Here is a 24,222-nt window from a genome sequence, read left to right as displayed (position 1 = left end):
CTTATGAGGGCCAGCATGTGCATAAACAAAACTCTCCATGCACTTCTCAAGAAGATGTACCTAATCCGTCATGCTTCTTTGAAGCACAAGTGAAATCCAGTTAGATGTCGGAAAGATGGTGATATGGGAAAAGACAACATAGAAGTCTCTTCAGCCTCATTTTCTCAGAATAGCTTTTTTCCTACAAATTTCCTCCAGATCCTGACATGTTAACTACTTCAGTTGAAGACAGACACAAGCAAAGGGTGTGTCTTGCCATCCTAAAGTGGGTGTACAAGTAAATATGAGGAATTGCATCCCCTTAGTGCCTGTTATTCCTTCAGAAATATAACCTCAAATTTGAGGAAGCACTAAGTAGTGGGTGAGATTTCTTGAGCAGCTGTATAAACAGTCAGTCTGCTCTTTAAAAGGTATAAGACCCTATTTTAAACATAAACAGTATTAAAACGAGTGGTGGCCTTTTAATAATCAGGAAATGAAGAAAATATGTAGTAAAATATATTTACTTCATCTTACTTTCAGTAAATTGTATATTATGCGCATATTAGAGGAAATGTGGATAAGTTTTGTAATACACTTCTGTAGAGACTTAAATTTTTTCCAAAGTCCATAATCTCTTCTATCATGACAAGAAGACTCTTTGTTTTGCTCTACTCAGTCATTTAATTACACAGCATGAGTGTAGTCTATGACAGAAAAAAAATCCTTCAATTTAATGCATGGTGGTAGGGGAAAATAGATAAAAACATCTAGAGCAAATATGTGTTGAGAAATATTGGCATTTATTTATGTACTTGTTTCTTAAGGTCTTTGAAGTTTGCCAAGCACCTGGTTGCTTTTCTAAGACAGCCAAGTTATTGTGATTGCAAAATTACTTTGCGTTTTTTGCAAAATGTTTAATCTTTCAAGCTTTAGGGTGATTCTATACAAAAAGCAAAATTCTTGGGACTATTACTTCCTAATCCTGCTGGAATATTTTATATTGTGGATGTATGTAGCTGTTGGCAAATCTGAATCTGCTGTTCAATAGAAGAGAATTCTGAAATTCAACAAAATAATAAAAAAAAAAAAACCTTCATCTTGGGAAACAGTCTGTTTCTAAATTTTGAAACGTACCCAAACTACCTATTGCATGCTGAGTTGCTTTGCGTTATTCTTTACATATGTCTGCTTAATGATATCTTGTTGAACCTTTCTGCTAGGTTACAAAAACTGACCAGTCTTTTTACTTATTACCTTGGTTTGATCCTATATACATCTGCTTTATTCCAGAGAACCTTTCATCATTCTCTCAGGAGGCTTGTCATATGACACTGTAGGAAGAAGACCCTGTTTAACAGTTATGCATGGGAAAAGTACTGCTGTGCTAGAAATGGATTACTCTATCGTTGATTTTCTAACCCTCTGCGAAACGCCATATCCTAATGGTAGGCTTTGTAAAGATTTTTCTCTGTATTTTGACCTCGTTTCTCTGGAGTTTTATCCCATCAGAATATTTCTTACTATTGTCTTTGTTTTATCTCTGGGGATCAGACTGCAGCAGCAGCAACATCTGTTATTCCTATTGTCTGGGGTCTGTTTTTTTCCCAAAGCATCGTAATAGAAGAGTTCATAATAAAATCTTATTTTGTTTCTAGAAGAATGCTGATTGCTGGTTGCATGTTTTCCTTTTTTTAACCCCAAAAGCATGTGCAGACAAAAAGTAGCATCACAATTTTAAGCTGTTATTGCAGCAGATGTGTTCATCAATATTTATTAGTGCACATGAGACCTTTCCAGTCAATGCTAAATCTTGATTAGCATTTGTGTAGTACTCTTAACTTTAGTGACTTTCTTATTAATTCCAATAGTCACACAAAATTCTTCACTAACTTGTAATCTCTCTGTTGCAGAAGGGGATTTCTTTATCATATAGTAGGTAGTTGTCCCACATTAGTGCTATTTTTTCTGATTCCGGTGTTTTTAGCTGTCAACTTCCATCAGAGCGTATAGAACTGTTTAGCTCAGAATTTGAGAATTTGTCATTCTGAAAGACAGCAAGCTAAACTTTGAAAACTTCCGTTTTATTTATTTTATATAAATAAGAGGAAAATTTGGGATTGGGGGAATGTTATTGTTCAGTAATTGGTACTTTCAGAATCATGCTTATACAAGTTCATCTGCATGTTCCTTTTCATGTTATGTGAGCTGTTCAAATGGTTCTAGCAAATTGAAAAAGAATTGAGGACATTTAGCTAAAGGAGTGTGGCTTTTCCAAACTTAAAGTATTCAGAGGAGTGAGTGCATAAATACCTTCAGAAACTGTGTGACATCTAAATTGCTTTTCTACTCTTGACTAATCAAGTGCAAGGACTGATTGAGTGCTGTGCATCCAGAGTATGATGTTTACCTATAACTTAACTTTTTTTTTGCTTTTAGACTTTCAGGAACCGTATGCTGTAGTCGTTCTTTTAGAAAAGGACTTAGTGCTGATTGACCTTGCACAAAATGGGTAAGAGTCTTGTATAGTCTTTTTAATGGTTGCTTGCAGTAGTCAGCATGTTGTTCTGATCTTTAGCTGCTTAATCCACCATACTGCCTCCCTGCCTAAAACATAACATTTTGAATATTTGGTATAAGTTTTATTTGGTAGACTATAATACCTTTTGAAAGCAGCTTTTCTCAAGTTAACATGTAGTAGATGGGTACAGTATATGCAACTTTTTCCAAAGTTGACTGACAGAAATTACTAACAGATCACTTGTGCTTTTTAATTATCAGTTTATTTTAGAGTCAACTAGAGCTCAGTTGGCGAAATACTGCACAAAATTTTAGGGAAGGGAGCAGGTGTAACAGGTGTTCTGAGAGGTTGGGTAGTTTTGGCTGACAATGCGTGTGGTTGTCATCATATAAAAACAAATATTTGTTAATATTATTGCCGAATTGAAAAGTTTTAAGTATTGGTTAGAAGTAACTCAGTACAGATGTAATAACTACCATGTACACACACACAAATTTGTGTATATACACAAAATTAGAATGGTAACATATTCCCTCGTTCCTTAGTGTGGTAAGAGGTTGCTTAAAAGTAGTATCTCATTACAGTTTTCACAACTAAAACTTGCCCCATGCATCTTGAAACTTGTATTACTTTGCCCATGGAACAATCTGTACGCTGTGGTGGGTCTTGCAGTCAGAGGTTTCAAAATCATTATAGGCAACAATCACCAACTATTAATGGATTAGTAGCAAGGGAACTTGACAGATAAGATCTTTGATGTTCCTGATTAAAAGTAATGAACCATGTGAAGAACATCCATCTATGGCAGAACAAAAGCTTGTAAATAAGTATCCTCAAAGTCTGTGGTGATACCTTAGACAATAAAGGATCTGTGAAATTTGGAAGAAGGTCATGTTTAATCCTAATATTTGAAATTGGTTTAGTTCACAACTTTAATGGGAATGGAAACTACTGAGCAGTTTCATTTAGATTTTCTATGTGGCCATTTTTTACATTGCCATATGCTGAAGCCAAAATTTGTTTCTGATTAAACCCATGGCATTAAGCTTCATAGATTCATAAAACAAGTTTAATGGGCTTGAAATAAAATGCGTTTTACAAGTCTTTTTTTCTTAAGTGAAGTAGTTGGCAGTGGCTGAAATCTAAAGATAATTCTTGTTCCGTTTCATGTTAAAGTAATAATAATCTTCAGTAGCTATGTTGTTTAGAAGACCTATATGGTCTTTGTTTCACTTGCAGCGTATTAATTCTTTTGCACCTGGAAAAAGCAATAAAATGCACAGATGCATGCATAGATGCTACAGGATTTTTCCTTTTGCCCTATGCTGTCATATGGGTTGAACATCTTGTTAAAATTAAGCCTCTTTCATTCAGTTTTTAGAAGATTTTTAGCTTCACGGATAGCTTTATGTAAAATTATTTGTATGCATAAAGTTTTCATCTGTTTTTGCTAATTTTTCCTTTAAATGGGTTGAAAAGCTGTTTTCAATTCACACACAAAAAAAGCATAGTATTAATTTAACTGAAGAGAAATGTCCTTTGAGCACAGATACATATACCTGAATATTATTGACTTTTTTTCCACATTAAGGCTCATTAACATTTTGAAAATGAGACTGTAAAGAACAGCAGTGTTGTAAAAATATTCTAGGAACAGTACAAACTTCAGGTTCTGTCTAGAGATCTACAGAATCTGGATAGTGTACTCGATGAGAAGTGAAGTTTCATAATATATTCATTCATAACCTAATTTTGTATGCATTTATTTTCCTTTGTACAAAAAGAACCCAAACAGTCTTCAGTGTTTCACTTGTTCTGGATTTAAAATAAATTTTTTGCCTAGATTAAGTCTTCCACTTTCATCCCTTAAAGGTACCCTATATTTGAGAATCCTTATCCTTTGACAATACATGAGTCTCCAGTTACCTGTTGTGAATATTTTGCTGATTGTCCTGTGGACCTCATACCTGCACTCTATTCAGTTGGTGCTCGACAGAAACGTCAAGGTTACAGTAAGAAGGTAAAACATGTAGTACATAAGTGTTATTTGAAAATACTGAAAATCAACTGCTCTAAACAGTGTAAGCATGGCCATGCTATGACTAAAGCTCCACCTGACTGATTATTCTGTCTTTGGCTAGTAGCAGATGTCTAGAGAGGACATAGCATGTGTCATGCCTGTAGTTACGCTTTCCTGATGTGATTCAATTGATTGCCACATCACTGGAAGCTAAGGGTCTTCTTGGAGCATGGGTGTCATCCATAGACCTTGTTGACTTTTCTTTGCTGTAGACATAATCTAGTAACTTTTCGAACTTGCGAAATACTGGAATCTGCGTTACCTGTAATAATTTCAGTGGCTTAACTCTGCGCTGTATCTTATTTTCTTCCTTGGTGTATTTGTTCCTGCATTCAAATTCATTTACTATATTGCCAAATTTGATCCTGTATTGTATTGATTAATCTTCTAGGAATGGCCTATCAGTGGAGGCAACTGGGGTTTGATTACTCAGAGCTATCCAGAGATAATAATTACGGGGTAAGTGACACCACAGTGTAGTAATAACTTGCTTAGCTGGTTGAGTAGAACTGAGAATATTTTGATCGTTTATAGAAAAAAAAAATGTTCCATGAGTGGTTTAATCATTTAAGAAATTATGTTCACTAGACAAGATATTTGCATAATCTTGACAAGAAAGTAAAATGTGGAAGAGAAGGTAGGAATAGTATGAAAGCAAGTGTTTTACAGGGATTATTATTATGTGTTGTTATGATTGTCTATCTATACATCCTGGAATTTTTCCTTTATTCTTAACTTTTGGAAAATACTTGAACTGTGTTTTAAAGCATAGGAAGTCCATTAAATTGTTATTGATTTTCAGTTCTCAAAGGGAAGCCAAGTTTTTCTTTTAAAAATAAATAACCAAATACTTAAATCTGTTCATTTTGATCTTTTTTTAAACAGGTCCTTCCAACTCTACTGTAAGCAGTATAAATGAAATTTAATTTATAACCATGCAGTGCATCACTGAAAGTGAGAGTACCAGTAAAATATTTTTTTTAGAACAGCTCATTAGCCCTGATGAGGATTACTGTCACTTCATACTAAATACTACAGAGACTTTGAGAGATGGTCCTGAAAAGTCTAGTCCTCTGACTATGATTTAAGGATAAAAACAGACTAGAAAACTCATTTATGCTGAAATACGGAATATACTGAAATACACTGAATACTCTGGAAGTTAATTTAGGCGTTTACTTTACGAGTGTCACTCTAAATAATGATTGTCATTTTAAGAAACAACGCATGGTAAGATATGCCAAACTGCTTATGAGAAATGTAGGTAACTCAAAACAGTTTAAAATGGTAAATTAGTACAGTGGAATTTCAGTGAGTTAACCTCCAAATGTTTTTTAATCCTTTTTGTCTAAATAAGTGGGGCATGCGTTTGTAAATGGTTTACCATAAGTTGTTAAAAAACAAAATGTCATTACAAATACTAATAAAAATGATGTCAGTCATATCTTTAATCAGTTAGTAGCAAAGAGGTCTAATGCTCCAACTAACCTTTTTATGATCTTATTAATTTTTAATATTTCATAGGCATGCTGATGGGTCAATCAAGTTTTGGGATGCCTCAGCAAGTAAGTGTTTTCAGTAGAGAACTTTCTTCTATTCAGCAGGAGTTTTGTAAACTTAATGATTTCTCTAAAGGAATGCAATTACAAACTAGTCATTCTTATATTTCCTGCTTTATGTACAGTCATCAACTCCATATGAAATTTTGATTTAAAATTAAATAAAACTAACATGATTTTTTTTTAGTTAAGCTTTCACTTTTTTTTTAACCACCTCAGTGAAAATCATAGAATCATATGGCTTGGGTCGGGAGGACTTTAAAGATCATCTAGTTTCAAGCCCCTGACCTGGGCAGGGATGCCATCCGCTAGATCAGGTTGTTCATGCTCATGTCAAGCTCTTTGTCCACCAGAACCCCCCAAGTCTTTTTCCACGTGGCTGCCCACAGTAAGTTCTTCTCCCAGTCTGTACTCATGTCTGGGATTGCCCCAACCCAGGTACAGCAATCTGTCCTAGTAGTTCAAGGTTTAGCTGGAAAATAAGTTTTTTGATTGTTTTTTAAATTTCAGAAGTAGCTTATTGACCATACAGATGAATGCCAGGCAAATGCATCCCTTTTTAGTACTCAGTACTTACTTTAGTAATTGAATTTCAGTAAATTATTTCAGTCTAAAATTAGAGTTGTTTTTATATAATATCAGCACCCTGGAACTCAGAGTATCTAAAAATGAGAATTGGAACCAGTAGTAATTTGTGTTAGTAAAATGATCTACACATTTGTGAATAAAGGCAGGAGAGTAGTAAAATTCTTTGTAGCACTGAACAAACCATTTTACATTTTTAAAGGGTCAATTGCCTCCAATGGTCTACGCAGCTAACAGTGAGAAATGCAGTAAGAATTCAAATTAGAATGGACTACATTGAGTTAGATGTTTTAAATCATCTAGTTCTGACTAAACTTACTCTTAGGGCTTTATAGCTGTCTGAAATAATCTTGGAATCATTATCGGTTGTCTTTGAAAACTTGTGGAAGACTGGTGAGGCTCCAAAATGCTAAGGAGTGTGTGGGTTGGAACAGATGCAATATATATGTTTAAAAACTGGGAGGAGGAGTATTGGGAGTATTATAGATCTTTAATTTGTTTCGAGTGGGGGTGGAACCTGGAAGAAAGAAAAACCGATTGATTCTCTGTGGTTAAAAATATTATTCAGCATAGATCTGTAAAAAGTCGCTCCTGTTAAAGCCATTTAGTTTCATTTTAATAACAGATTAATAAGCCTGTTAAAGTGGAAACTACAGATATCCTGTGTCTTAATTTTAAACCTTTTCCAAATTTCTCCAAGACCACAGCCCTATAGATGTAATAGGGCAATGTGAGTCGGGTGAAGCTACTGAAATACAGAAGAGCAGAAAGGATAGGTTAGGTTTTCATAGGGATATGATTAGTACTGACGTCAAGGGTTTGGATGACTGACCAGAGACTTCCTATGAAGTTTGAAAGCAACACTAGGACAGTTGCAAGAATATTGGAAGAAAGAATTAGAATTATAATTGAGGTTAATATTACTAATTGTTGAACAGCATGAGACCATTTATTTGAATATAGGTTCAAGGCTATACACTCAGAACTTAGTCTAGAAAAAAAAATGGAGTTCTGTGGGAGTGCAGTGTCAGCACAAAAAAAAAAACATTACAATGAATAAATGGCAATATCTGTAAAACCAAGATGAAGTTACTCTTTCACAGTTTTAAACTGTGGTAAGACTTCACTAGAACAGTTCTGGTGTATCAACTATCAAGAAAAATACAGATAGATCAGAGGGCAGTGTTTTTGAAAAATTGAAGGAATTGAGGCTGTTAAGTTTGAGAACACAGGTAAGAGGACATGGATTTGAAATACTGTAAGGAGAAAGGGAAGGAACTTCACTTTGTGTGCCATAGGCTTAAGTTGTGGTGTGGTAAATATAACTAGTTCTTACCCATATAAAGAGAACCCGAAGTGTTGTTAAACATGAGAAACTCTGACAGCAGTTTGTAACTTAAGCTTAACATATATATCTATAGATGGGAAAAGTTTTTGATACTAACTGATCCTGCATTGGGCAAGTGGTGCACTGCATGGGCGGTATCAACACAGTTACTGATTTTTTCTGCTCTGCTGTGTTTTACTGAACACATTGACTGTCTCTATCAAGAAGCGTTTCTAAATTAGAAAAAATATCGAGAAAAATATTTGCTTAAATGGGTACTAATTTTTATTTCTCTTGGTTTGTTCCTAGTAACGCTGCAAGTACTCTATAAGCTCAAAACAGCTAAAGTATTTGAAAAATCGCGGAATAAGGATGATAGGCCAAACACGGATATAGTAGATGAAGATCCGTATGCTATTCAGATCATCTCATGGTGTCCAGAAAGTAGAATGCTGTGCATAGCTGGAGTTTCTGCACATGTCATTATTTACAGGTTCAGCAAGCAGGAAGTGACAACAGAAGTCATTCCGGTAATTCATATAACTTTATAGGATATGGCTATAATAAGATTTTTGCAGCAATTCAGTTTTTAATTTTGTTAGTAAAATGGACAAAAAAGATCACCTCAAAACTGGGAGGGCTTTTTCATGGAAGAAAAGTAATAAATTATGAAATTCAGCAGAAATAAAAATTACACAGCAAGATTTTGTTTTTCATTGCCTTTTTCAGATTTTGCTACCGATAATAGTTCTTTGCTCTATCAAACCAAAGTGTGGATCAAAACTTGGTTGAATCAGAGATATATTTTAAACGGAAGTGAATGAGATATGGAGTCAAAGAATTTTCAAATCTTTTAGTTGATACCTTTTTTTTTTTGCTTGATTACTAATAATTACCATTTTTCTTGGTAAAAATTCTGCCGTATGCAGAACTAGAAGGGAAGAACTGTGCCATACATGCCCAAAGGTCTGTTAAGGAGTTTGCTGTTATTGATTCGATACAATGACAAGTTGTAGAAGACTTGAGAAGGCTAGTACAAGAGATTGAGAAATCTTTTTTGTTAAATTAGACACATGCAACTTTGCTTATCTGGATGTATGATCAGAAAGCGAACTTGAAGCTGGTGAGTTATCAATGTTCTGAATAAAGCTTTAGTGGTGATACAGTTCTTATTCTTTCCACTTCAGACAAGTCTTATTAAAGGAGATGAGGCATGTTTGTTTTTTTCTTCTAGTGTTTAGTCATGTACAAGTACATTCCCTTCTAAAGGAATAGTATTTTCTAATGGATTTTTAGAAATAAGCAAGTAGCAAGCTGATTCTTTACTAGGAATGCTTTAAAGTTTACTGTATAGTTATTTGTCTGAATTAAGTTCTGCTTTGCAGATGAGAATAAGATATTGGAAAACTTTCTTTAAACTATGCTACAATTAATACTAATATTGTTGCAGACCCAACAGAAGAAAATCTGAAATCACGATGAGCTTCTGTTCTTTAAAATGTATAGTCTAGATCGATACAACATTAAACATTGAATTAAGTTCTGTATGTATAGTGCTACTGAATGGGTATGTCAGTCAAGCTGTTCGCCTTCCTTTGGCTCTTTTTAGTTTCAGCATTCCCACACTCCATAAAATAAACTTTCATCATAACTGAGAGTATTACATGCACAGAATGACAATTAAATGGGTCTTGTATTCAGTATTTCCTTTTATTGTCATTATTGAGCAGGAAACTTGTAAATGGTGAGAAATAAGTTAGATTTTCAGGTTTTTGTAATCAAATGTTCAATCTCAAGTAGCTAGTATTACTCTGTTTCTGAAGACCGTGTGTTTATGTTGTGATATTTAATAAGCAACTGTTACCTTTAAAAAGATGAAAAAGTCCTGGATGTCACTTTTAGTACTAGTAATTTCAGTTGCACTTCATTTAATTCATGTATTTTTTTTGAAAGACAGGATTTACAGATTGTTGTTGTTGTTTTTAACTTTGTTGCAGATGCTGGAAGTACGTCTGTTGTATGAAATAAATGATATTGAATCTCCAGATGGTGAGCAGGTGCCACCTTTACCAACTCCTGGCACAGGTTCCAATCCTCAATCCATTGTTCCCCAGTCTCATCCTTCAACTAGTAGTAGTTCATCTGATGGACTTCGCGATAATGTCCCATGTTTAAAGTAAGTGTATTCTGTTATGCTTTTGAGTGTGAAACAAGAATATTTATATGCTGATAATATATCTACTTGGAAATTCTTACAGAAATGTTACTGTCAGTGAAACTCATTTGTTACAGCAACATTCTGCAAATATCTGAAAGTTAAATTCCGTTTCAATAAATTTATTCCAATCTTAATTTCTTTAAATGTCCTAATTCCAGTTGATATTAATAATAATAATCAGAAAATAATTTTGTGACTCTGCTGGTTGTTTTGGGAAACTTTGGCACAGGTGTTAGTATAGTTATAGATGTTCATGCTTTAGAACAAACATTTTAAATAAAAATGTTTAAATTGCTAAGTTTGTTCATCAGCATGCAGACAATGTTTCCAAGAGCGTCAATTCCCCAACGCCTCCCCACCCCTCAAGCTTTTCCTGTGTCTACCATCACAGTCATTTTACCTGGCTTTGAATTTTTTTCTGTATTGTCAATTTCTTGTTTGTGTTTGTCTAATACCTTGTGCTTCTGTTTTCCTTTTCCATACGCTTCTTCTATCCACATGCCTCACTCTCCCACACTCTCCCATCCTCTAAACCAGAGTTCTTTTAGAAACTCAGAAAAGAGTTAGTACCACCTTCCTTTTAGGCACTGGTCAAGTCAATACAGCATGCTAATGCTGTTCTTTTTCTGAAGAAGAGAGAAATGAAGTGTATGTGATCATTACTCAATTCATTTTCAACACAATAATGAATCAACAGGGCTTTTAAAAGACTGAATGACCAGTTCTAATGTAGTTTTCTGTTTTTTGTTGATTTTCTTTGCAGCTTTCCAAACTTTCAAAAGTCCAGTGTAATACAGAATTCAGTGAATTCTGAGCCTATAAGGAAAAAAAATGAGATTTTAGAGTCTCAAAAAGATATATTTTGTTTACTTTGCAGAGTTAAAAATTCTCCTCTTAAGCAGTCTCCAGGTTACCAAATTGAGCTAGTTATCCAACTAGTGTGGGTGAGTGGAGAACCTCCTCAGCAGATAACTAGCTTAGCAGTCAATTCAGCATACGGCCTGTAAGTATATTCTATGCAATTTTGTTTTTCATTATTTTGTTAATGTGGCAGTTATTAAAAATTAAGTCAATGTGTTCACATGACTTGCACAGCAACACTAGATGCAATCAGTTTCCTGTGCTTAAATTTTGTGGGTTATGGCAGTTCCTGATGATGCTAACATCAGAAACAAAACAGTATCATTCTTCCTTGTGTTTGCACTGTAGAGCTAAATGTCAGTTAAGCCTCTGTCAGATAGGTTGGCACATACAATGACAGTGATCTACTCTACTCATTGTCACATCTTTATACAAAAGAGCACAAACAATGCTGCATTCTAAAATTATAATTAATACATATTCTTAATTTAGGGCATTTTTTAAAAAATAGTAATAATAATATAAGAAAAAATTAGGAAGTCTTAAAATTCTGAATAGCAAAAAATACCAAAATAAAATTATACCTATATTTGATTACCATTATCTTCCCTTCCACTTATCTTTTTCCAGAGTAGTTTTTGGAAACTGTAATGGTATTGCCATGGTTGATTACCTGCAGAAGACAGTGCTCTTGAATCTTGGCACTATTGAACTGTATGGCTCCAATGATCCTTATCGTAGGGAGCCGCGATCTCCCCGAAAAACTCGGCAGCCATCTGGGGGTGAGTTATCCAGCACTTATTTTAACCAGCTACGTCTGAGTTTATCTGGGCTAACAGTGTCTATTCTTTGAATACAAGTATGCTTTTGCCGTTATGGTTTCATCCTTTCTTCTTGATCGTCACTATTGCAGGTTTGTTACTTTTTCCTTCAAAAACAATACTCAATAAAACAATACTCAGTAATGCTTGATATCATTGCTCATGTTTTTAGTGTAATGTTATTTTTTAAAAAACAGATGGAAACGCATGTTCTGTGTGTATAGATACAAGTTACAAAGAGTCAGTAAATTTATGCATTTAACTTAATAGCATGGCTTGAAGTCTTAGTATCTTCTGCTAAGCCTAGTATCCACATCACATGCATGTATAAACCTATTAATATTAGCAGATAGTCACTGTATCTGTGAAGATCACTTTGCATCCTATTTTAACCTTTGTTTAAAAAGGTCCATGATAATCTAAAGCATGTTATAATATTGTACATGCTCTTATATTAGTTTCAGAGGAAGCCTTTGATATAAATGAACCAATTAAACTTCCCAATCCAAATGAGTAAAATAGAAGCTTTATTGAAAAATGAACTTTGTTTTAAAAGTATACCTAAGAAGGGTGCTTCTTTGCAGCTGAGGAGGAAAATGACCTTCCAGTCAAAATTCCAAACTTTTTATTGCCAAAATTAAAAGTTAGAATTTTAAGATTTACTCCTCCTTGTTATTTAGTGGATACTTTTAAGCTAATTTGGAAAGCAGCTAAAGACAGGGCTATCAACAAAGTCACTGCTGCCCCCAATTGATTATCATTTGATGGGAAATTATTGATGTTCAAAAAACTTCTTCATGCTCTAGGGTTGGTTGGTTTATTTTAAGTGATCCAGAATAACGTTCAAGTAACATGCTATCCAAGTGAAAATGGATGCTCCAGGAAATTTTAGTAAATCATTGGTTTGAGAAAGATGTAGTTACCACCAGTCAGCTTACTTCAACTGAGGAAGCTGCTTTAAAAAGCATTAGCATAAAGCAGAACATAAGCAGTTCTTAGGCTGTGTCAGATAAGCTATACTTTAAGTATAAATTTAAAAATATATATATATTTTTGAGAAAGAAATAACTTTGCTGCTTCACTGTGTTAATTGCTCTTGGTAGTAAAGGGCTTAACTTCTGCCTCATGCATTTATGTATTAACTGCATTTTTAGTGTTAAAAATTACTTGCCTTTTATTATTTTAATGTTCAGCATAACTCTGAGTTAACACTGTGGCTAAGATGTTCATGGATTGAGTCTTTCTTGCTCATGAATATAACTGTTACATGAAATCATATAATTTTTCATCTTACATTTTAATACTAATGATCTGCATGGCAAGAGCGTTTTCTAAATCTGGTTATACAAGTTGTTCAGCTGGCTTTTCTATCTCAAATGTACTGTTAGTGTCTCCGTCTTTCCTTTTCTCATTGCTGCATAAAGGTATGCTGACTGTGGCTTCTTGCATGTGCGGCCTTTCTAACTTATATTCAGAGTCTGTGAAAAAGCTTCGCACCTCTTATATAAGTAAGTCATCTCATGGCAATAAAATATTTTTGAACATCTGAACCTGCTTTTTTTACTTGCTGTTTACTCACCACAAATATTTTTTGTTATTCCATTTTAAGTAATTGTTTTAGTTTTAGAAACTGATTTTAATCCATCATACATCTATCATTTCTTGTTCATGGCATCATTGAAAGAAACTGGAAGGAAAAAAGCAAACATGATAGTCTATGTACTGGCAGGAGAGAGGAGGAAAGCAAGAACCTGTCTCATAAGTTACTGATGTCTATAGATTAAAGATCTAGCTCACTAAATCCAGTGGTCCTCTGAGGCTAGAACCTTCCCTTGCTTGGTCCCCATCCTGGCTCAAAAAGCTTCAGAACTCGTGTAAGATGATGACAATTCTTATTTACTTATTAACATTGTAACTGTGATTTGTGGATTACAAGTGAAAGCTTCCTACTACAAAGATGTTGCTTGTAGGGTTTAAAAGTTGAGGTGTTGGTGCATTGCACAGCCCTCTAGGGGGCTGACGGTAGCCCATCAAAACCATGAGTTACTCTCAGGACTTATTCCAGCAGTCACAGCATCCAAGAATTCAGAAAATATAAAGCAGATTTTAAAAGCATAACGTTTTTCATTTCCCTAGTATGCCAGTTTTCTCCAGCCCTTGGGCAGAGGTGTGTGATCTGACCACCTTATAACAGGAGTGTAGAATAAAACAAAACCCAAGGAACAGTGACTGGGGTGGGTGAAGGCATACTTGAGACTGTGGTCTAGTTTTGTTAGTTTCTCTGTGATTTTTCCCAAAGAGGAAAAAAAAAAAATGCATTTCAGAGGTGATAGGCTCAATAGCCAAATATTACTTCCTTTATGGTCTTCCATCATCTGCTGCCGAGGAAGAGTTAGGCATGAAAGGAATGTTTCCACCTTGAGATGATACAGAACTGAAAGCTGGGATCTGCTGCTCCTTTGACATTGTGAAGGGAAACAAAAGATGGGCGGAAGTTCCAGAACTACCTTCTGAAGCCAGCAGTTGAAAAGCTGAGTTTACCTGGAATGTTTAATAGGTTAGAATAGGTTTTGTAAGAGTTGGTTTCTTAACCAGGTAGTTGATCCTGCCTTCCTTCACCATCCTTTCCAAATCTTGATTAGCTAGAGCTACAAGCTCACTTTCTGTAAAGACTGAAATTAATTTCTTTAGAGTTATTTAACATTTCTAATGATTTCTAGTTATTTCTAGTTCTTTCTGTTATCCAGACTTTGGTAGCTTAGAAATAATTATTGCTGTATATGTTTACATAACTCTGTTAAGCTAAAGCATAATTATTTGCTGTATTAATAGGATTGGAGCTATATGAACTAGTCTTTGGGGTTTTGCATTCTCCAGTTCTTGAATGTTAATATCGGTGTTTAGTGCCTTCAAAAATGCAAGGAACTTACATGTACTTGTTTGTATTTCAAGACTGCATTCATTGAATTCTTTTATTTCTGTCTTTAAAGCATTTCTGTTTTAATACATCTGAAGATTTTTATGCATAAGATTTTTTCAACTGCTGTACAGTTCTAATAACCTTCAGAGATTACTAGTACTGAGTTTGTAAATCTTCCTAGTAAAAGTGTTTGCGTGCTTAATGTGGATGTTTTAGAGAAACTTGAGTGTATTTCTCATTCTTTGAGACAACAACAGCATTAGAAAGTAATCATACTAACCTATGTAGGCATTCAGACAAATTCTTAACTAGTTGCGTGAAGTTCAGGTTCAGACAATGTGACAAAGCAGCATATTGCTACTGTCCATAGTATTCAAGATCAGCAAAACCAAAGATTCAATGATTTCATGATAGAGGGGAGTGGAAAAAAATATTCTGTTATTCAGCCATTTCCACAGATTTTGACCAAAGCAAGAAGCGTTGGTCCTTCCTCACTAAGAACACTGCTATTTTGTATGTTCCAGTGTAAATTGTAAGCAGATGGTATATTAAATAGACATTTATAACTTATTAAATTGCATGTTCTGAGTTAATCAGTTGAAAATTCAAAAAGACTTTCTTAAAAAAAAATCATAGACTAAGAGTTATGTATTTTCTAAAACACGAGTAGAAATGCAAGATTTTTCCTTCACTTGTGATGCAAGAATATATGTTTGTCATCTTTTTACTCGGAAAAGAATTTCAGGGTCGCATCTTAAAGCAACATCTATTTAGAGTCAAGGTACTCTACGCTAGTTTGACTGTGAACCGACATTTCAGACTAGTTCTACAGGTACAAACTAGTCTGTATCTATGGTTGGGAATGTTTTGGAATTTAAGTGAATCTTACCAGGTATTTTACTCACGTTTTAGGTGACAGTTGATAGTTTGTGAAGCATGCAGTATGTGTTTTGTGACGGCCTGCTAGACAACGTCTACAGGTGCTTGTCATGGATAAAAACAAAGTCAACCTTCATTTTTAACTCGTGATTGTGGAAGAAAAAAAAATAGCTTTGGCTGTATGCTGAAAAGCACAATGTATGTGAGAAAAATTTTTACAGGGTGATGAAAAATCTATTCATGGTGGCTGTTAACACTGTTTTGAGATCTTTGCTTGATATACATATTCCTAAATATGACAGGAGAATAGAGCCAGTAAGAAGACAGCCAGTACTGGTACCAAATACCAAACACTTCAAAATTTTATGACTACACAAAAGATCTATAAACAGCAGTTGTTGCTTGCTTAGTTCCATAATTTTGAGTTCAAAGAAGACACCAACCTGAACTCTTTCAAAGCTTATTATTGGTGGGAGTTGCAAGGGTTTGTGATTTTTCAACTCCAGTACAATATACTAGAAATATATTTAAGTTTTATATATTTCTATAACATTTTTATATGTTTTACCAGAGGTAGTTCAGGATTATTCAGACGAAATAGAAGCAGTTTTTGCTTGCATGTGACTACACATCTTGTCTTTGATTACACATCAAAAAGTCTTTTTTTTTTAATGTAACCAACAAGGATTTCAGAACTGGAGTTGAATCAAACCAGAAGAAAATACAGGGGTTGGTTGTTCTAGTCATTTACCCATCCTCTTTCTCCTTGAACTGAATCTGGACCTGAACTTATTTTGAATTTTTAAACCTAGGCTTAAACTAAACCAGACCAACATCAATTGTGGCTAAGCCAAATACAGAACTGAAATCATACAGTTTGATTATAGTGGTTTTTTTCACTGTCTCAGGTCAATTATTTTGAATTCTAATTGTCATGTTTATTATTTTAATTGTATTTTTTAATTAGGCAGGTTTTCAGTAAAGTTGTTGTTTCTTCTGTGATAAATCTGCCTGAAGCTTATGCACAAAATCATCCAACATCTTATGAAGCATAATATATCAGTTAAATTTGGTTGTAGTTCAAGGGAGCTTTTGATACAGCATAATGTTTTTTCTATCTTTAGTAACGTTATATGGCTTTGATTCATTTTGGAGTTTATTTCAAATTTCCTGCTACTAGACTTCAGAAAGAAGCTAAGAGCTTGTTAAGAAGGTCACTTTTCCATATATTTGTGTTTTAGTCAGGTTGCAGTTCTGAAATAGAAGGCTTTGGATCAATTGGTTTAGAAATTCACAGCAAGTTGCACGTATGTTGTAAGCCTGAAACCAGAGAAATTTTCATGAATTTACTGCGCGCACGAGTTATATCAGGGTACCTTGGGTTATAAGGCAGACAGACATTCATAGTTCATAGGCTCAGCTCATCTTCATTACTCTGTTCATTGTAACAACTAATACGTAAAATTAATTTTTATGTACCTGTCCCTTCCTCCTATCTGTCAAATAATAACAATGTTGGCTATGCTTAGACTTCCAAGGTTTATGTGCCATAATGATGGTCATAATGCACACTTACTCTTTAGTGGGATAAATCTTACCTAATACATAAAATTGGCTTATAGCTTCATGACAGGAGACTATTTTGAGGTCTTCTGTTGGATCAATTGATATGTGTTATTCATTAAGATGTATATTAATCAAATTTAACTTAAATACTTATTACAGAGGAAGCAAGTGTGTAGGTATATGACTTTATTCTTGTCTAAAGGCTATTCCAGTCGGATTTCACTTTTCAGAGGAAACTAGTGTGAGAAATTCAATTCATCCTCTGAAGATAAAGAATTAAAATATTTGTGAGGAGAGAGGATGTTAAATTCCTGAACTGCATCTTTGGATTTATATAGTTTGGCTCCCTAAGGAGCATGATTTAGAAACATGACTATTTCTAAAAGCACAGGATGGGTATGTCCTCCCAGTATTGCTGCTGTGAGGATTTGCTTCATATTTGGTCAAAGAGTGCTGCTTCCAGTGATGAACCAGTCTACATAATATGATACTGTGTTGTCTGTTGTTGTTACATGTCAGAATTGAAACTGTGCTTTGATCTGGAGTAATGAGCTCATATTTCTGCGTGTTGTAATAGAGCTTCATGTACAACAGGTATGTAGCATCTGAGTGACAGTGTGAGCACAGCACTGTGCCTAAGCTGACAGGTTTATAGATGGCAGACACCCGAAGGCCTTGGGTAGTGTGTTTTAAAGTGAAGTGTTGCAATTCAGACTGAAGGCCAGCAAACCTCCTGGGTATTTCTTTGTCATGCTTGCAAGAACTGTTTCCCCTCATACTTGAGGACTGTGTTCATTTTCAAATCCCACTCAGCAACTCTGGCAAAGTTTTTGCTGGATTACCAAAAAAGAAAGTGGGAAGTGGCAAGAATAAACAGTCAGTGATGAAAGAAAATTAAAATGTTAAAATGGTATTTGTGCATGAAGCTGGCTTTTCAACTGTTAGTACCAGAAGAGTCCACCTCAAAGATTCAGGACACCTAAAACTTCTTTATAGATGTTAATTGGTTTGATAAACTATGCTTGGCTGCTCCTGACATATTTTTTGTTCCTCTATTGATGATATAGGCTGCCCAGTGAAAGCATTCTGTGAGGCATGTGCTTTCCACCAGCTGGAAGAGTAGGGTCAGAGAATCCTTCTGGGTGTTAGCTAGTACAGCTGTTAATAAGCACATCTTAGGCTTAAAAGATCCTTTTCTTCCCAAAAAGGAGACTTCAGTCCCCCCCCATTCTGATCTAAAAGCTTCCCCATATAGTAACCAAGTGCAGTGTTTATTTGGTTGTCTGTTCCCAGCACCAAAAATTCATGTTTCTTTCTTAAAGAAACCTGATCAGGATCTGTCTTTATATTTTTGAGGGACATCTGCTCTTACCAAGGCCATATTCTCAGAATGGTAACTACATCCTTTTAATATGTGAAAAGGGAGCTCTGAATTTTCAGAGATCTTAATGAGAAAGGTCATTAATTGTAAGCTGATTTTGATCACTCTTACTTGTGATTAGCAGAGCTATTGATTTATGAATTTATAACATGTGGTCTGTTCAGGCCATCTTGGAGAGATAACATGCTGAAATTTATCCGTAAATGTATCAGACATCATTCTTTAAATATACATAAATTAAATATATATTGTCCACCCATGCTACTGTCTAAAACTTACTTTGCTTTTTTGGGAGAGCAGCTTGTGGATTTTTAAGAAAACTTATTACACAACCCTGTGTAGTACAAAACATTTATAGTCTCAAGTGTGTTTAAAACTGGGCAGTGTTGCTAGCAATTTATTATCAAAAAGGAAAAGGGCAAAATTCCTTGTATATTCCTAGTTAATGCTGTGGAATAATCTTTAGGACGTTAATGCAGTAGCTTCCATCTTTAGCATCTGATAATGAACTCCTATGCTTTATTTCCTTCATTAGAATGTAAGGAATGAGCTTTAGATGCTAACATATTAGTTATTCAAATGGTCAGAGTTGACAATATAATTTAGTGAAATCCCTTCATAAAAGGAAGAATGCTTTTTTAAGCACCCTAATACCTTAAATTCAGTAAATGACATAATCTTCCAGCAAAACTCCATATTGAACTTCACAGTACAAAAGTAAATACAAAGCTCATCACTTTAACAGATGGAAAGCAAATAGTGAAAGAACTCAGTGGTTTCACATATACTCTGAATGTGGTTGTAGTCTTAGAGATCCTCTTTCGTGTGACTTTCTTTAACAATTACATTTTTTAGGATTTTTTTCAAAATATAAATGTGTACTTAATATATATCTATATCATGTAATTAAGTGTTCAGATAAGTGTCGTGCTTAAAAGATAGTACTTTGCACTGAAATCTAATGAGTAGGATGAAGTAAATAGCTTTGCAATCACTGCAGCTAATGTCCAAATTTTAAAAAGTGCAATACGTAACAAATTCTACCACAAACAGCTGGTTTGTATTTAATATAAAATTCCTAACTGTAATGGAAGAAAGGATGAAATAGCAGCCATGTTCACTATACATTGTTTTTGTGTTCCAGCAGGTCTTTGTGATATTAATGAAGGTACAATGGTGCCAGAAGATCGCTGCAAATCACCTACTTCAGGTAATCATCACTTTCTCTAACTTTCAGCTTCTTATTTCCACAGAAGATGGCATGCTTTAAGTCAACACATACTTGTTAAGTAATTATATAAAACCTGTGTAACTTGTGAGAAGTTCTGAAAAATTTTGCTGTGTTGCTCCACTGTATTTTTAAAGCAAAGTTTAACAGATGCAATAAAAAAAGTCATAAAGATGAGTGAAGAGAGATACAATCTGCAATATTTGTGTTTCAGGGAGCCTACTAAACTGCACAATGGAATTCTGAAACACTGATAAGAGGTGTATGAATTCCTGTAATAGTTCAGGTATCTGGTGTTTCAGTTCTCAGAAGTGGTTTAAAAAAAAAAGTTTGCAAAAGGAGCTAGTTTACTTCTGCTTCCACAAATTATCATTTTCCTTTGGAATCAGAGGTCTTCAGAAACTGTCATCCTTATGAAGTACGATTTCCTTGCCTAAAAAAAAGGGGGGGGGGGATAGATATTCAGTTGCTATTACTGTATTTGAATATTCTAAAGGAAAGCTTCAGCAATATGTTATACAACTTAAAAATTTTCAATGTTGGCTCACTGAGGCTGTAGATATGTAAATATTAAATAGTATGTGTCAGTATATAGTATTAGAAATGAATATTTCACGTAACAGGTAAAAAAAAAAAGAAGTCACATCTTCAGCATTACTCTTGACAAAACTTTTGAAGAAGTAATGTCACTTCATCTATTTCATTGAAAGCTCTACTCCAAATTAGAGTAAAGGTCAAAGTTGCAGGTTTACACAAATAGCTAATATAATGTAGCTAGTATACTTACAATGTCATGCAAACTGGTAATCAATATATGGGTCTAAGGATAGATTCCTTTTCTACTGTAGCCTGTGAGCCATGTGAGGAATGAAGGAAGTGAGCCATGAAGGAAGCTGTTTAGAACTGAAACGCAGTAGATTAAACCTCTTGTTATCATCTGCCCCATCTCCATTGAAAAACTTACTATTTTTGCAAAAATGTTTACAGGGAACAAATAATGAGTTGTAACTCTGCAATCTTTTTTCTCTCTTGCTCCAGCATCACTCAAATGTCAGCCCAAATGACTTCCAACTTGTATAGCTAAAGCTTAAAACACTAAGTTGAATTAGAGGCTTTTTTCATAATGTTGATGTTGAAGTGGTATAAAACTCAAATCACCATTTCCACTAACAGTGCAATGGAAGTACTAGGGTAAGAATCAAGGTTTATATGGAAAAATCTTAAATTTAACAATCTGCCTACCCTCCCTCCCTCATGTCTGGGTTGTGTTAGCTGGAGTAGATTAAAATATAACGTAGTTCGGATACATATATATATATTATTTTAAGAGAATCAAATAAGGGGACAACTTAGAATAGACAGATTTAAATGTCCTGAAAGGAAACAAAATTAGAGGGAAAATCTTAACCATAGAGTGATAGATGTAACTTTTAATTTATAAATTGACTGTCTGAGAAGACTTTAGAAGTTATCTTACAATAAAATGAACAGAATAACACCTAGAATTTTGGAGAGCTGAATATTCTGTGAAAAGAGTATATGATATCTTAGGTACACATGCAGTACTAAAGAGAAATAATTCTAAATACCAAAAATACTGAATAGAGAAAAGAGGGAGCTGAGAAGCCACAGCTGCAAGCCCTGTAAAGTAGATTCTTGAAGTGGTAAGTTTAGACGCTGTCCTGCTTCCCTCTGTTCTGTCCTCTCCTCCCAGTTTTTTGTGAATGAGAAGGTTCATGGCAGGCTTCTCCAGTTTTCTTTTGAGAAGGGTACTTGTAACTAGGGAGGGAGGCAAATGGGCAGTCACCTCACTGATAAGAAATCTTTTTGTGATGTTTGTATGTTCCGGGGAAGGCCAGCCCTTATGGATATGAGAAGAACTGCAGTTTTTTAGGTTTGGTTTCTAAGTTTTACACCTTTTGTGGGCAAGATCACAACACTGGAAAGTAGTCCTCTTTTAGTCATGTGAAAATAACATGCTGTTTCCAGAGAGATAAGAGAGGACATTTTGGAGAAAGTGTTGCACAGTATTGGTGAACTTGAGGTGCAGGACGGAGGCCAAATTTAAATGGAGTTTTTCCAAAATAGTCTGGCTAGTGAAGAAGGAAATACACTAGCACAAAAAGTTTAACTACCTTTAATTTTGGAGGGGTGGATTGACAATTTAGTATGTTACTGGCTTTGACTGTTAACGATATGACCTGTAAAACAAACCAGTCAGTTTGGGTTGAAGTCTGTATTTGCTCAAGTGATCTAGATTTTCCACCTCTTCCACATTTCAGTCCCCAAGTGAAGAGATGTGGAAGCTAACTTCCATTTGATTTGCTCCAGTGGGTGATTATACAGTTTAGAGGACTGTGAAAGGGGCCACCTGCAAGTTAGGAGTGTATCCTACAGTTTTAATAAGAGAACTATAGAAAACCTGGGGGGGGGGGGAAGGAGACAGATGGTAACTCTGTCTCCTGCTTTTTTTTTTTCCCCCAGAAATTAGGAGGTGATAGACTGAGGGCATTCATCTGACCATAAAATAAATGTATAGCATTGTAAACCTTCATAATTTTGTATTCACAAAGGTCAAAATGTTTGCATTCCATTCTTATTTTTACACTTGCGCAAAATAAAATCCAGTGAAATTTTCTATTTTCAGTTGAACTGTGTTTTAATCTTACGTCAATAGGAGGCTTCAAGTAGTGGCCTATAGACACCACTACTGTTTTTTCAGTATTAAGAATTCTGAAAAATCCTAGGTGACAACATTGGCTTTGAGCTGTTGGTGGAATAATTGAGGAACTGGGGCCAAACAATGATATATTGCATCGGAAAAAAACAGATTTTCAAAACTTCTTAGTTTATTGTTACTACTGTGTTCTGTGAATTGTAATTTGGGTTAATTTTTTGTCTGGAAGCATGATTAGGACAGCAATACAGTTATTCAGTGTTAAACACTTTATTCAGTGAGAGAAATATTTCTAACAAATAAACTTGCGGCACTGTGCAACATAAAACCTGAATTATAATTTTTGTCGTTAACGTCAATATGGCAGAATTCCTGTCCCAACAAAATAATTTGCAATCCATAGTATCTAGTACAGCTACCAGCTACCAGAGAATACCACTATCAGTATTTTATATTTTAATAAATCTTTTTATCTACCTTAAACTGAAAATTTTATTAATACATTGGTTTTGTGTCAAAATTAAATGTATATCAATTTCATTCTGTCTTCACTCATAGGTTCTGGTTCACCAAATTCTGATGATGATCAAAAAATGAATAATTTTATAGAAAAGGGTACAGTATTTTTCTTTTCTAAAGTCTTTTTTCCGGTTCATTCTTTGATACATAGATTGACCTTTTTTTATTAATATATTATTTACAGTGAAGACCAAAAGCAGAATGTTTTCCAGGATGGTAGCCAATGACATAGGTAGGAACTAGAAAGAAAATGTTCTCTTCCTAATCCAGTGCCTTACTCTATGCAACACTAACTCAGCAGCAAAAAATAAATAAAATTTTAAAAAATGCATACTTAGTTGTTTTTCATTCTTTATTCTAATTGGTAATTCTGTGGGCTGCTTCTGTACTAAATACACTGGGCACAATTTAAAAAAAATCAAGGATACTGGTGGCTTAAATTAGACTCTTGCAAATGCACTTCTCTGTTTTCTGGATGGGTGGAATTCTAATCTGTACTAAGAGTTCAGTCTATGCAATTCACAACATTATTCCACTATTTTTGCAAAGGTATGCTCCCTTTGAGAACATGTGGCTGATTAAATTTTTTTGTGCATTACATTCATAACCACGTGGTCAGATTTCCATATTACAGTGGTCAAGGTGGAGGTAGTATCATGTTTTGATTTAATCACATGGAAAAGGACTTTTAGTCATATATATATATATATATGACCAAATATTTGATCATAAATATATATATATATATTATATACACCCCATTACTGGTCCAGAATGTATTTACTTTTTCTGCGTCTAACAGTGACACAATATCCTTCCAAATCCATCCAGACTTAGCTTAAAAATTTGGCAACAAACTGCCTTGGAATATGTTGTATGTGGGTTATAGATTGAACCCTTTTGTGATTGGAATGAAAATTAACTCTGCTTGTAACACTTGAGTCATTAAATGAAGTCCAGGGGCTGGGTGATTTGATTTTGGGAAAGGGCTCTTCTTGCATGGGATATGGCTACTTTCATTTCAGAATCTCTGTTAATGTTTCATTATGTTTTCTGTTGTTACATTAGTATATCATTGCAAGAAGGCTTAATTTTATCTCT

The 24,222-nt window shown here is 34.5% G+C and overlaps 1 protein-coding gene across 12 annotated transcripts in view; it reads left to right on the top strand.

Moving 5' to 3' along the window:
* STXBP5 (syntaxin binding protein 5) overlaps window positions 1–24,222 on the top strand; it is a 114,345-nt gene that overhangs the window by 65,220 nt on the left and 24,903 nt on the right. For 3 of the 12 annotated variants that reach the window (XM_083831913.1, XM_083831917.1, XM_083831918.1), the window contains 13 exons: window positions 1,273–1,427; window positions 2,419–2,491; window positions 4,373–4,520; window positions 4,972–5,039; window positions 6,105–6,145; window positions 8,361–8,581; window positions 10,049–10,227; window positions 11,147–11,272; window positions 11,761–11,912; window positions 13,376–13,459; window positions 19,842–19,907; window positions 23,161–23,217; window positions 23,306–23,353. In XM_083831913.1, coding sequence (XP_083688039.1) covers window positions 1,273–1,427; window positions 2,419–2,491; window positions 4,373–4,520; window positions 4,972–5,039; window positions 6,105–6,145; window positions 8,361–8,581; window positions 10,049–10,227; window positions 11,147–11,272; window positions 11,761–11,912; window positions 13,376–13,459; window positions 19,842–19,907; window positions 23,161–23,217; window positions 23,306–23,353 — 1,418 coding nt within the window. The remainder of the gene's footprint in view (window positions 1–1,272; window positions 1,428–2,418; window positions 2,492–4,372; window positions 4,521–4,971; window positions 5,040–6,104; window positions 6,146–8,360; window positions 8,582–10,048; window positions 10,228–11,146; window positions 11,273–11,760; window positions 11,913–13,375; window positions 13,460–19,841; window positions 19,908–23,160; window positions 23,218–23,305; window positions 23,354–24,222) is intronic. The other 9 variants (XM_083831924.1, XM_083831915.1, XM_083831923.1 and 6 more) reach the window with 5 other exon arrangements.

This window comes from Anser anser (assembly GCF_964211835.1).
Source record: "Anser anser genome assembly, chromosome: 3".
In the NCBI taxonomy this organism is placed as follows: Eukaryota; Metazoa; Chordata; class Aves; order Anseriformes; family Anatidae; genus Anser; species Anser anser.
Note: the sequence above shows the minus strand (reverse complement) of the source record. Positions and strands in the feature narration are given on the sequence as shown.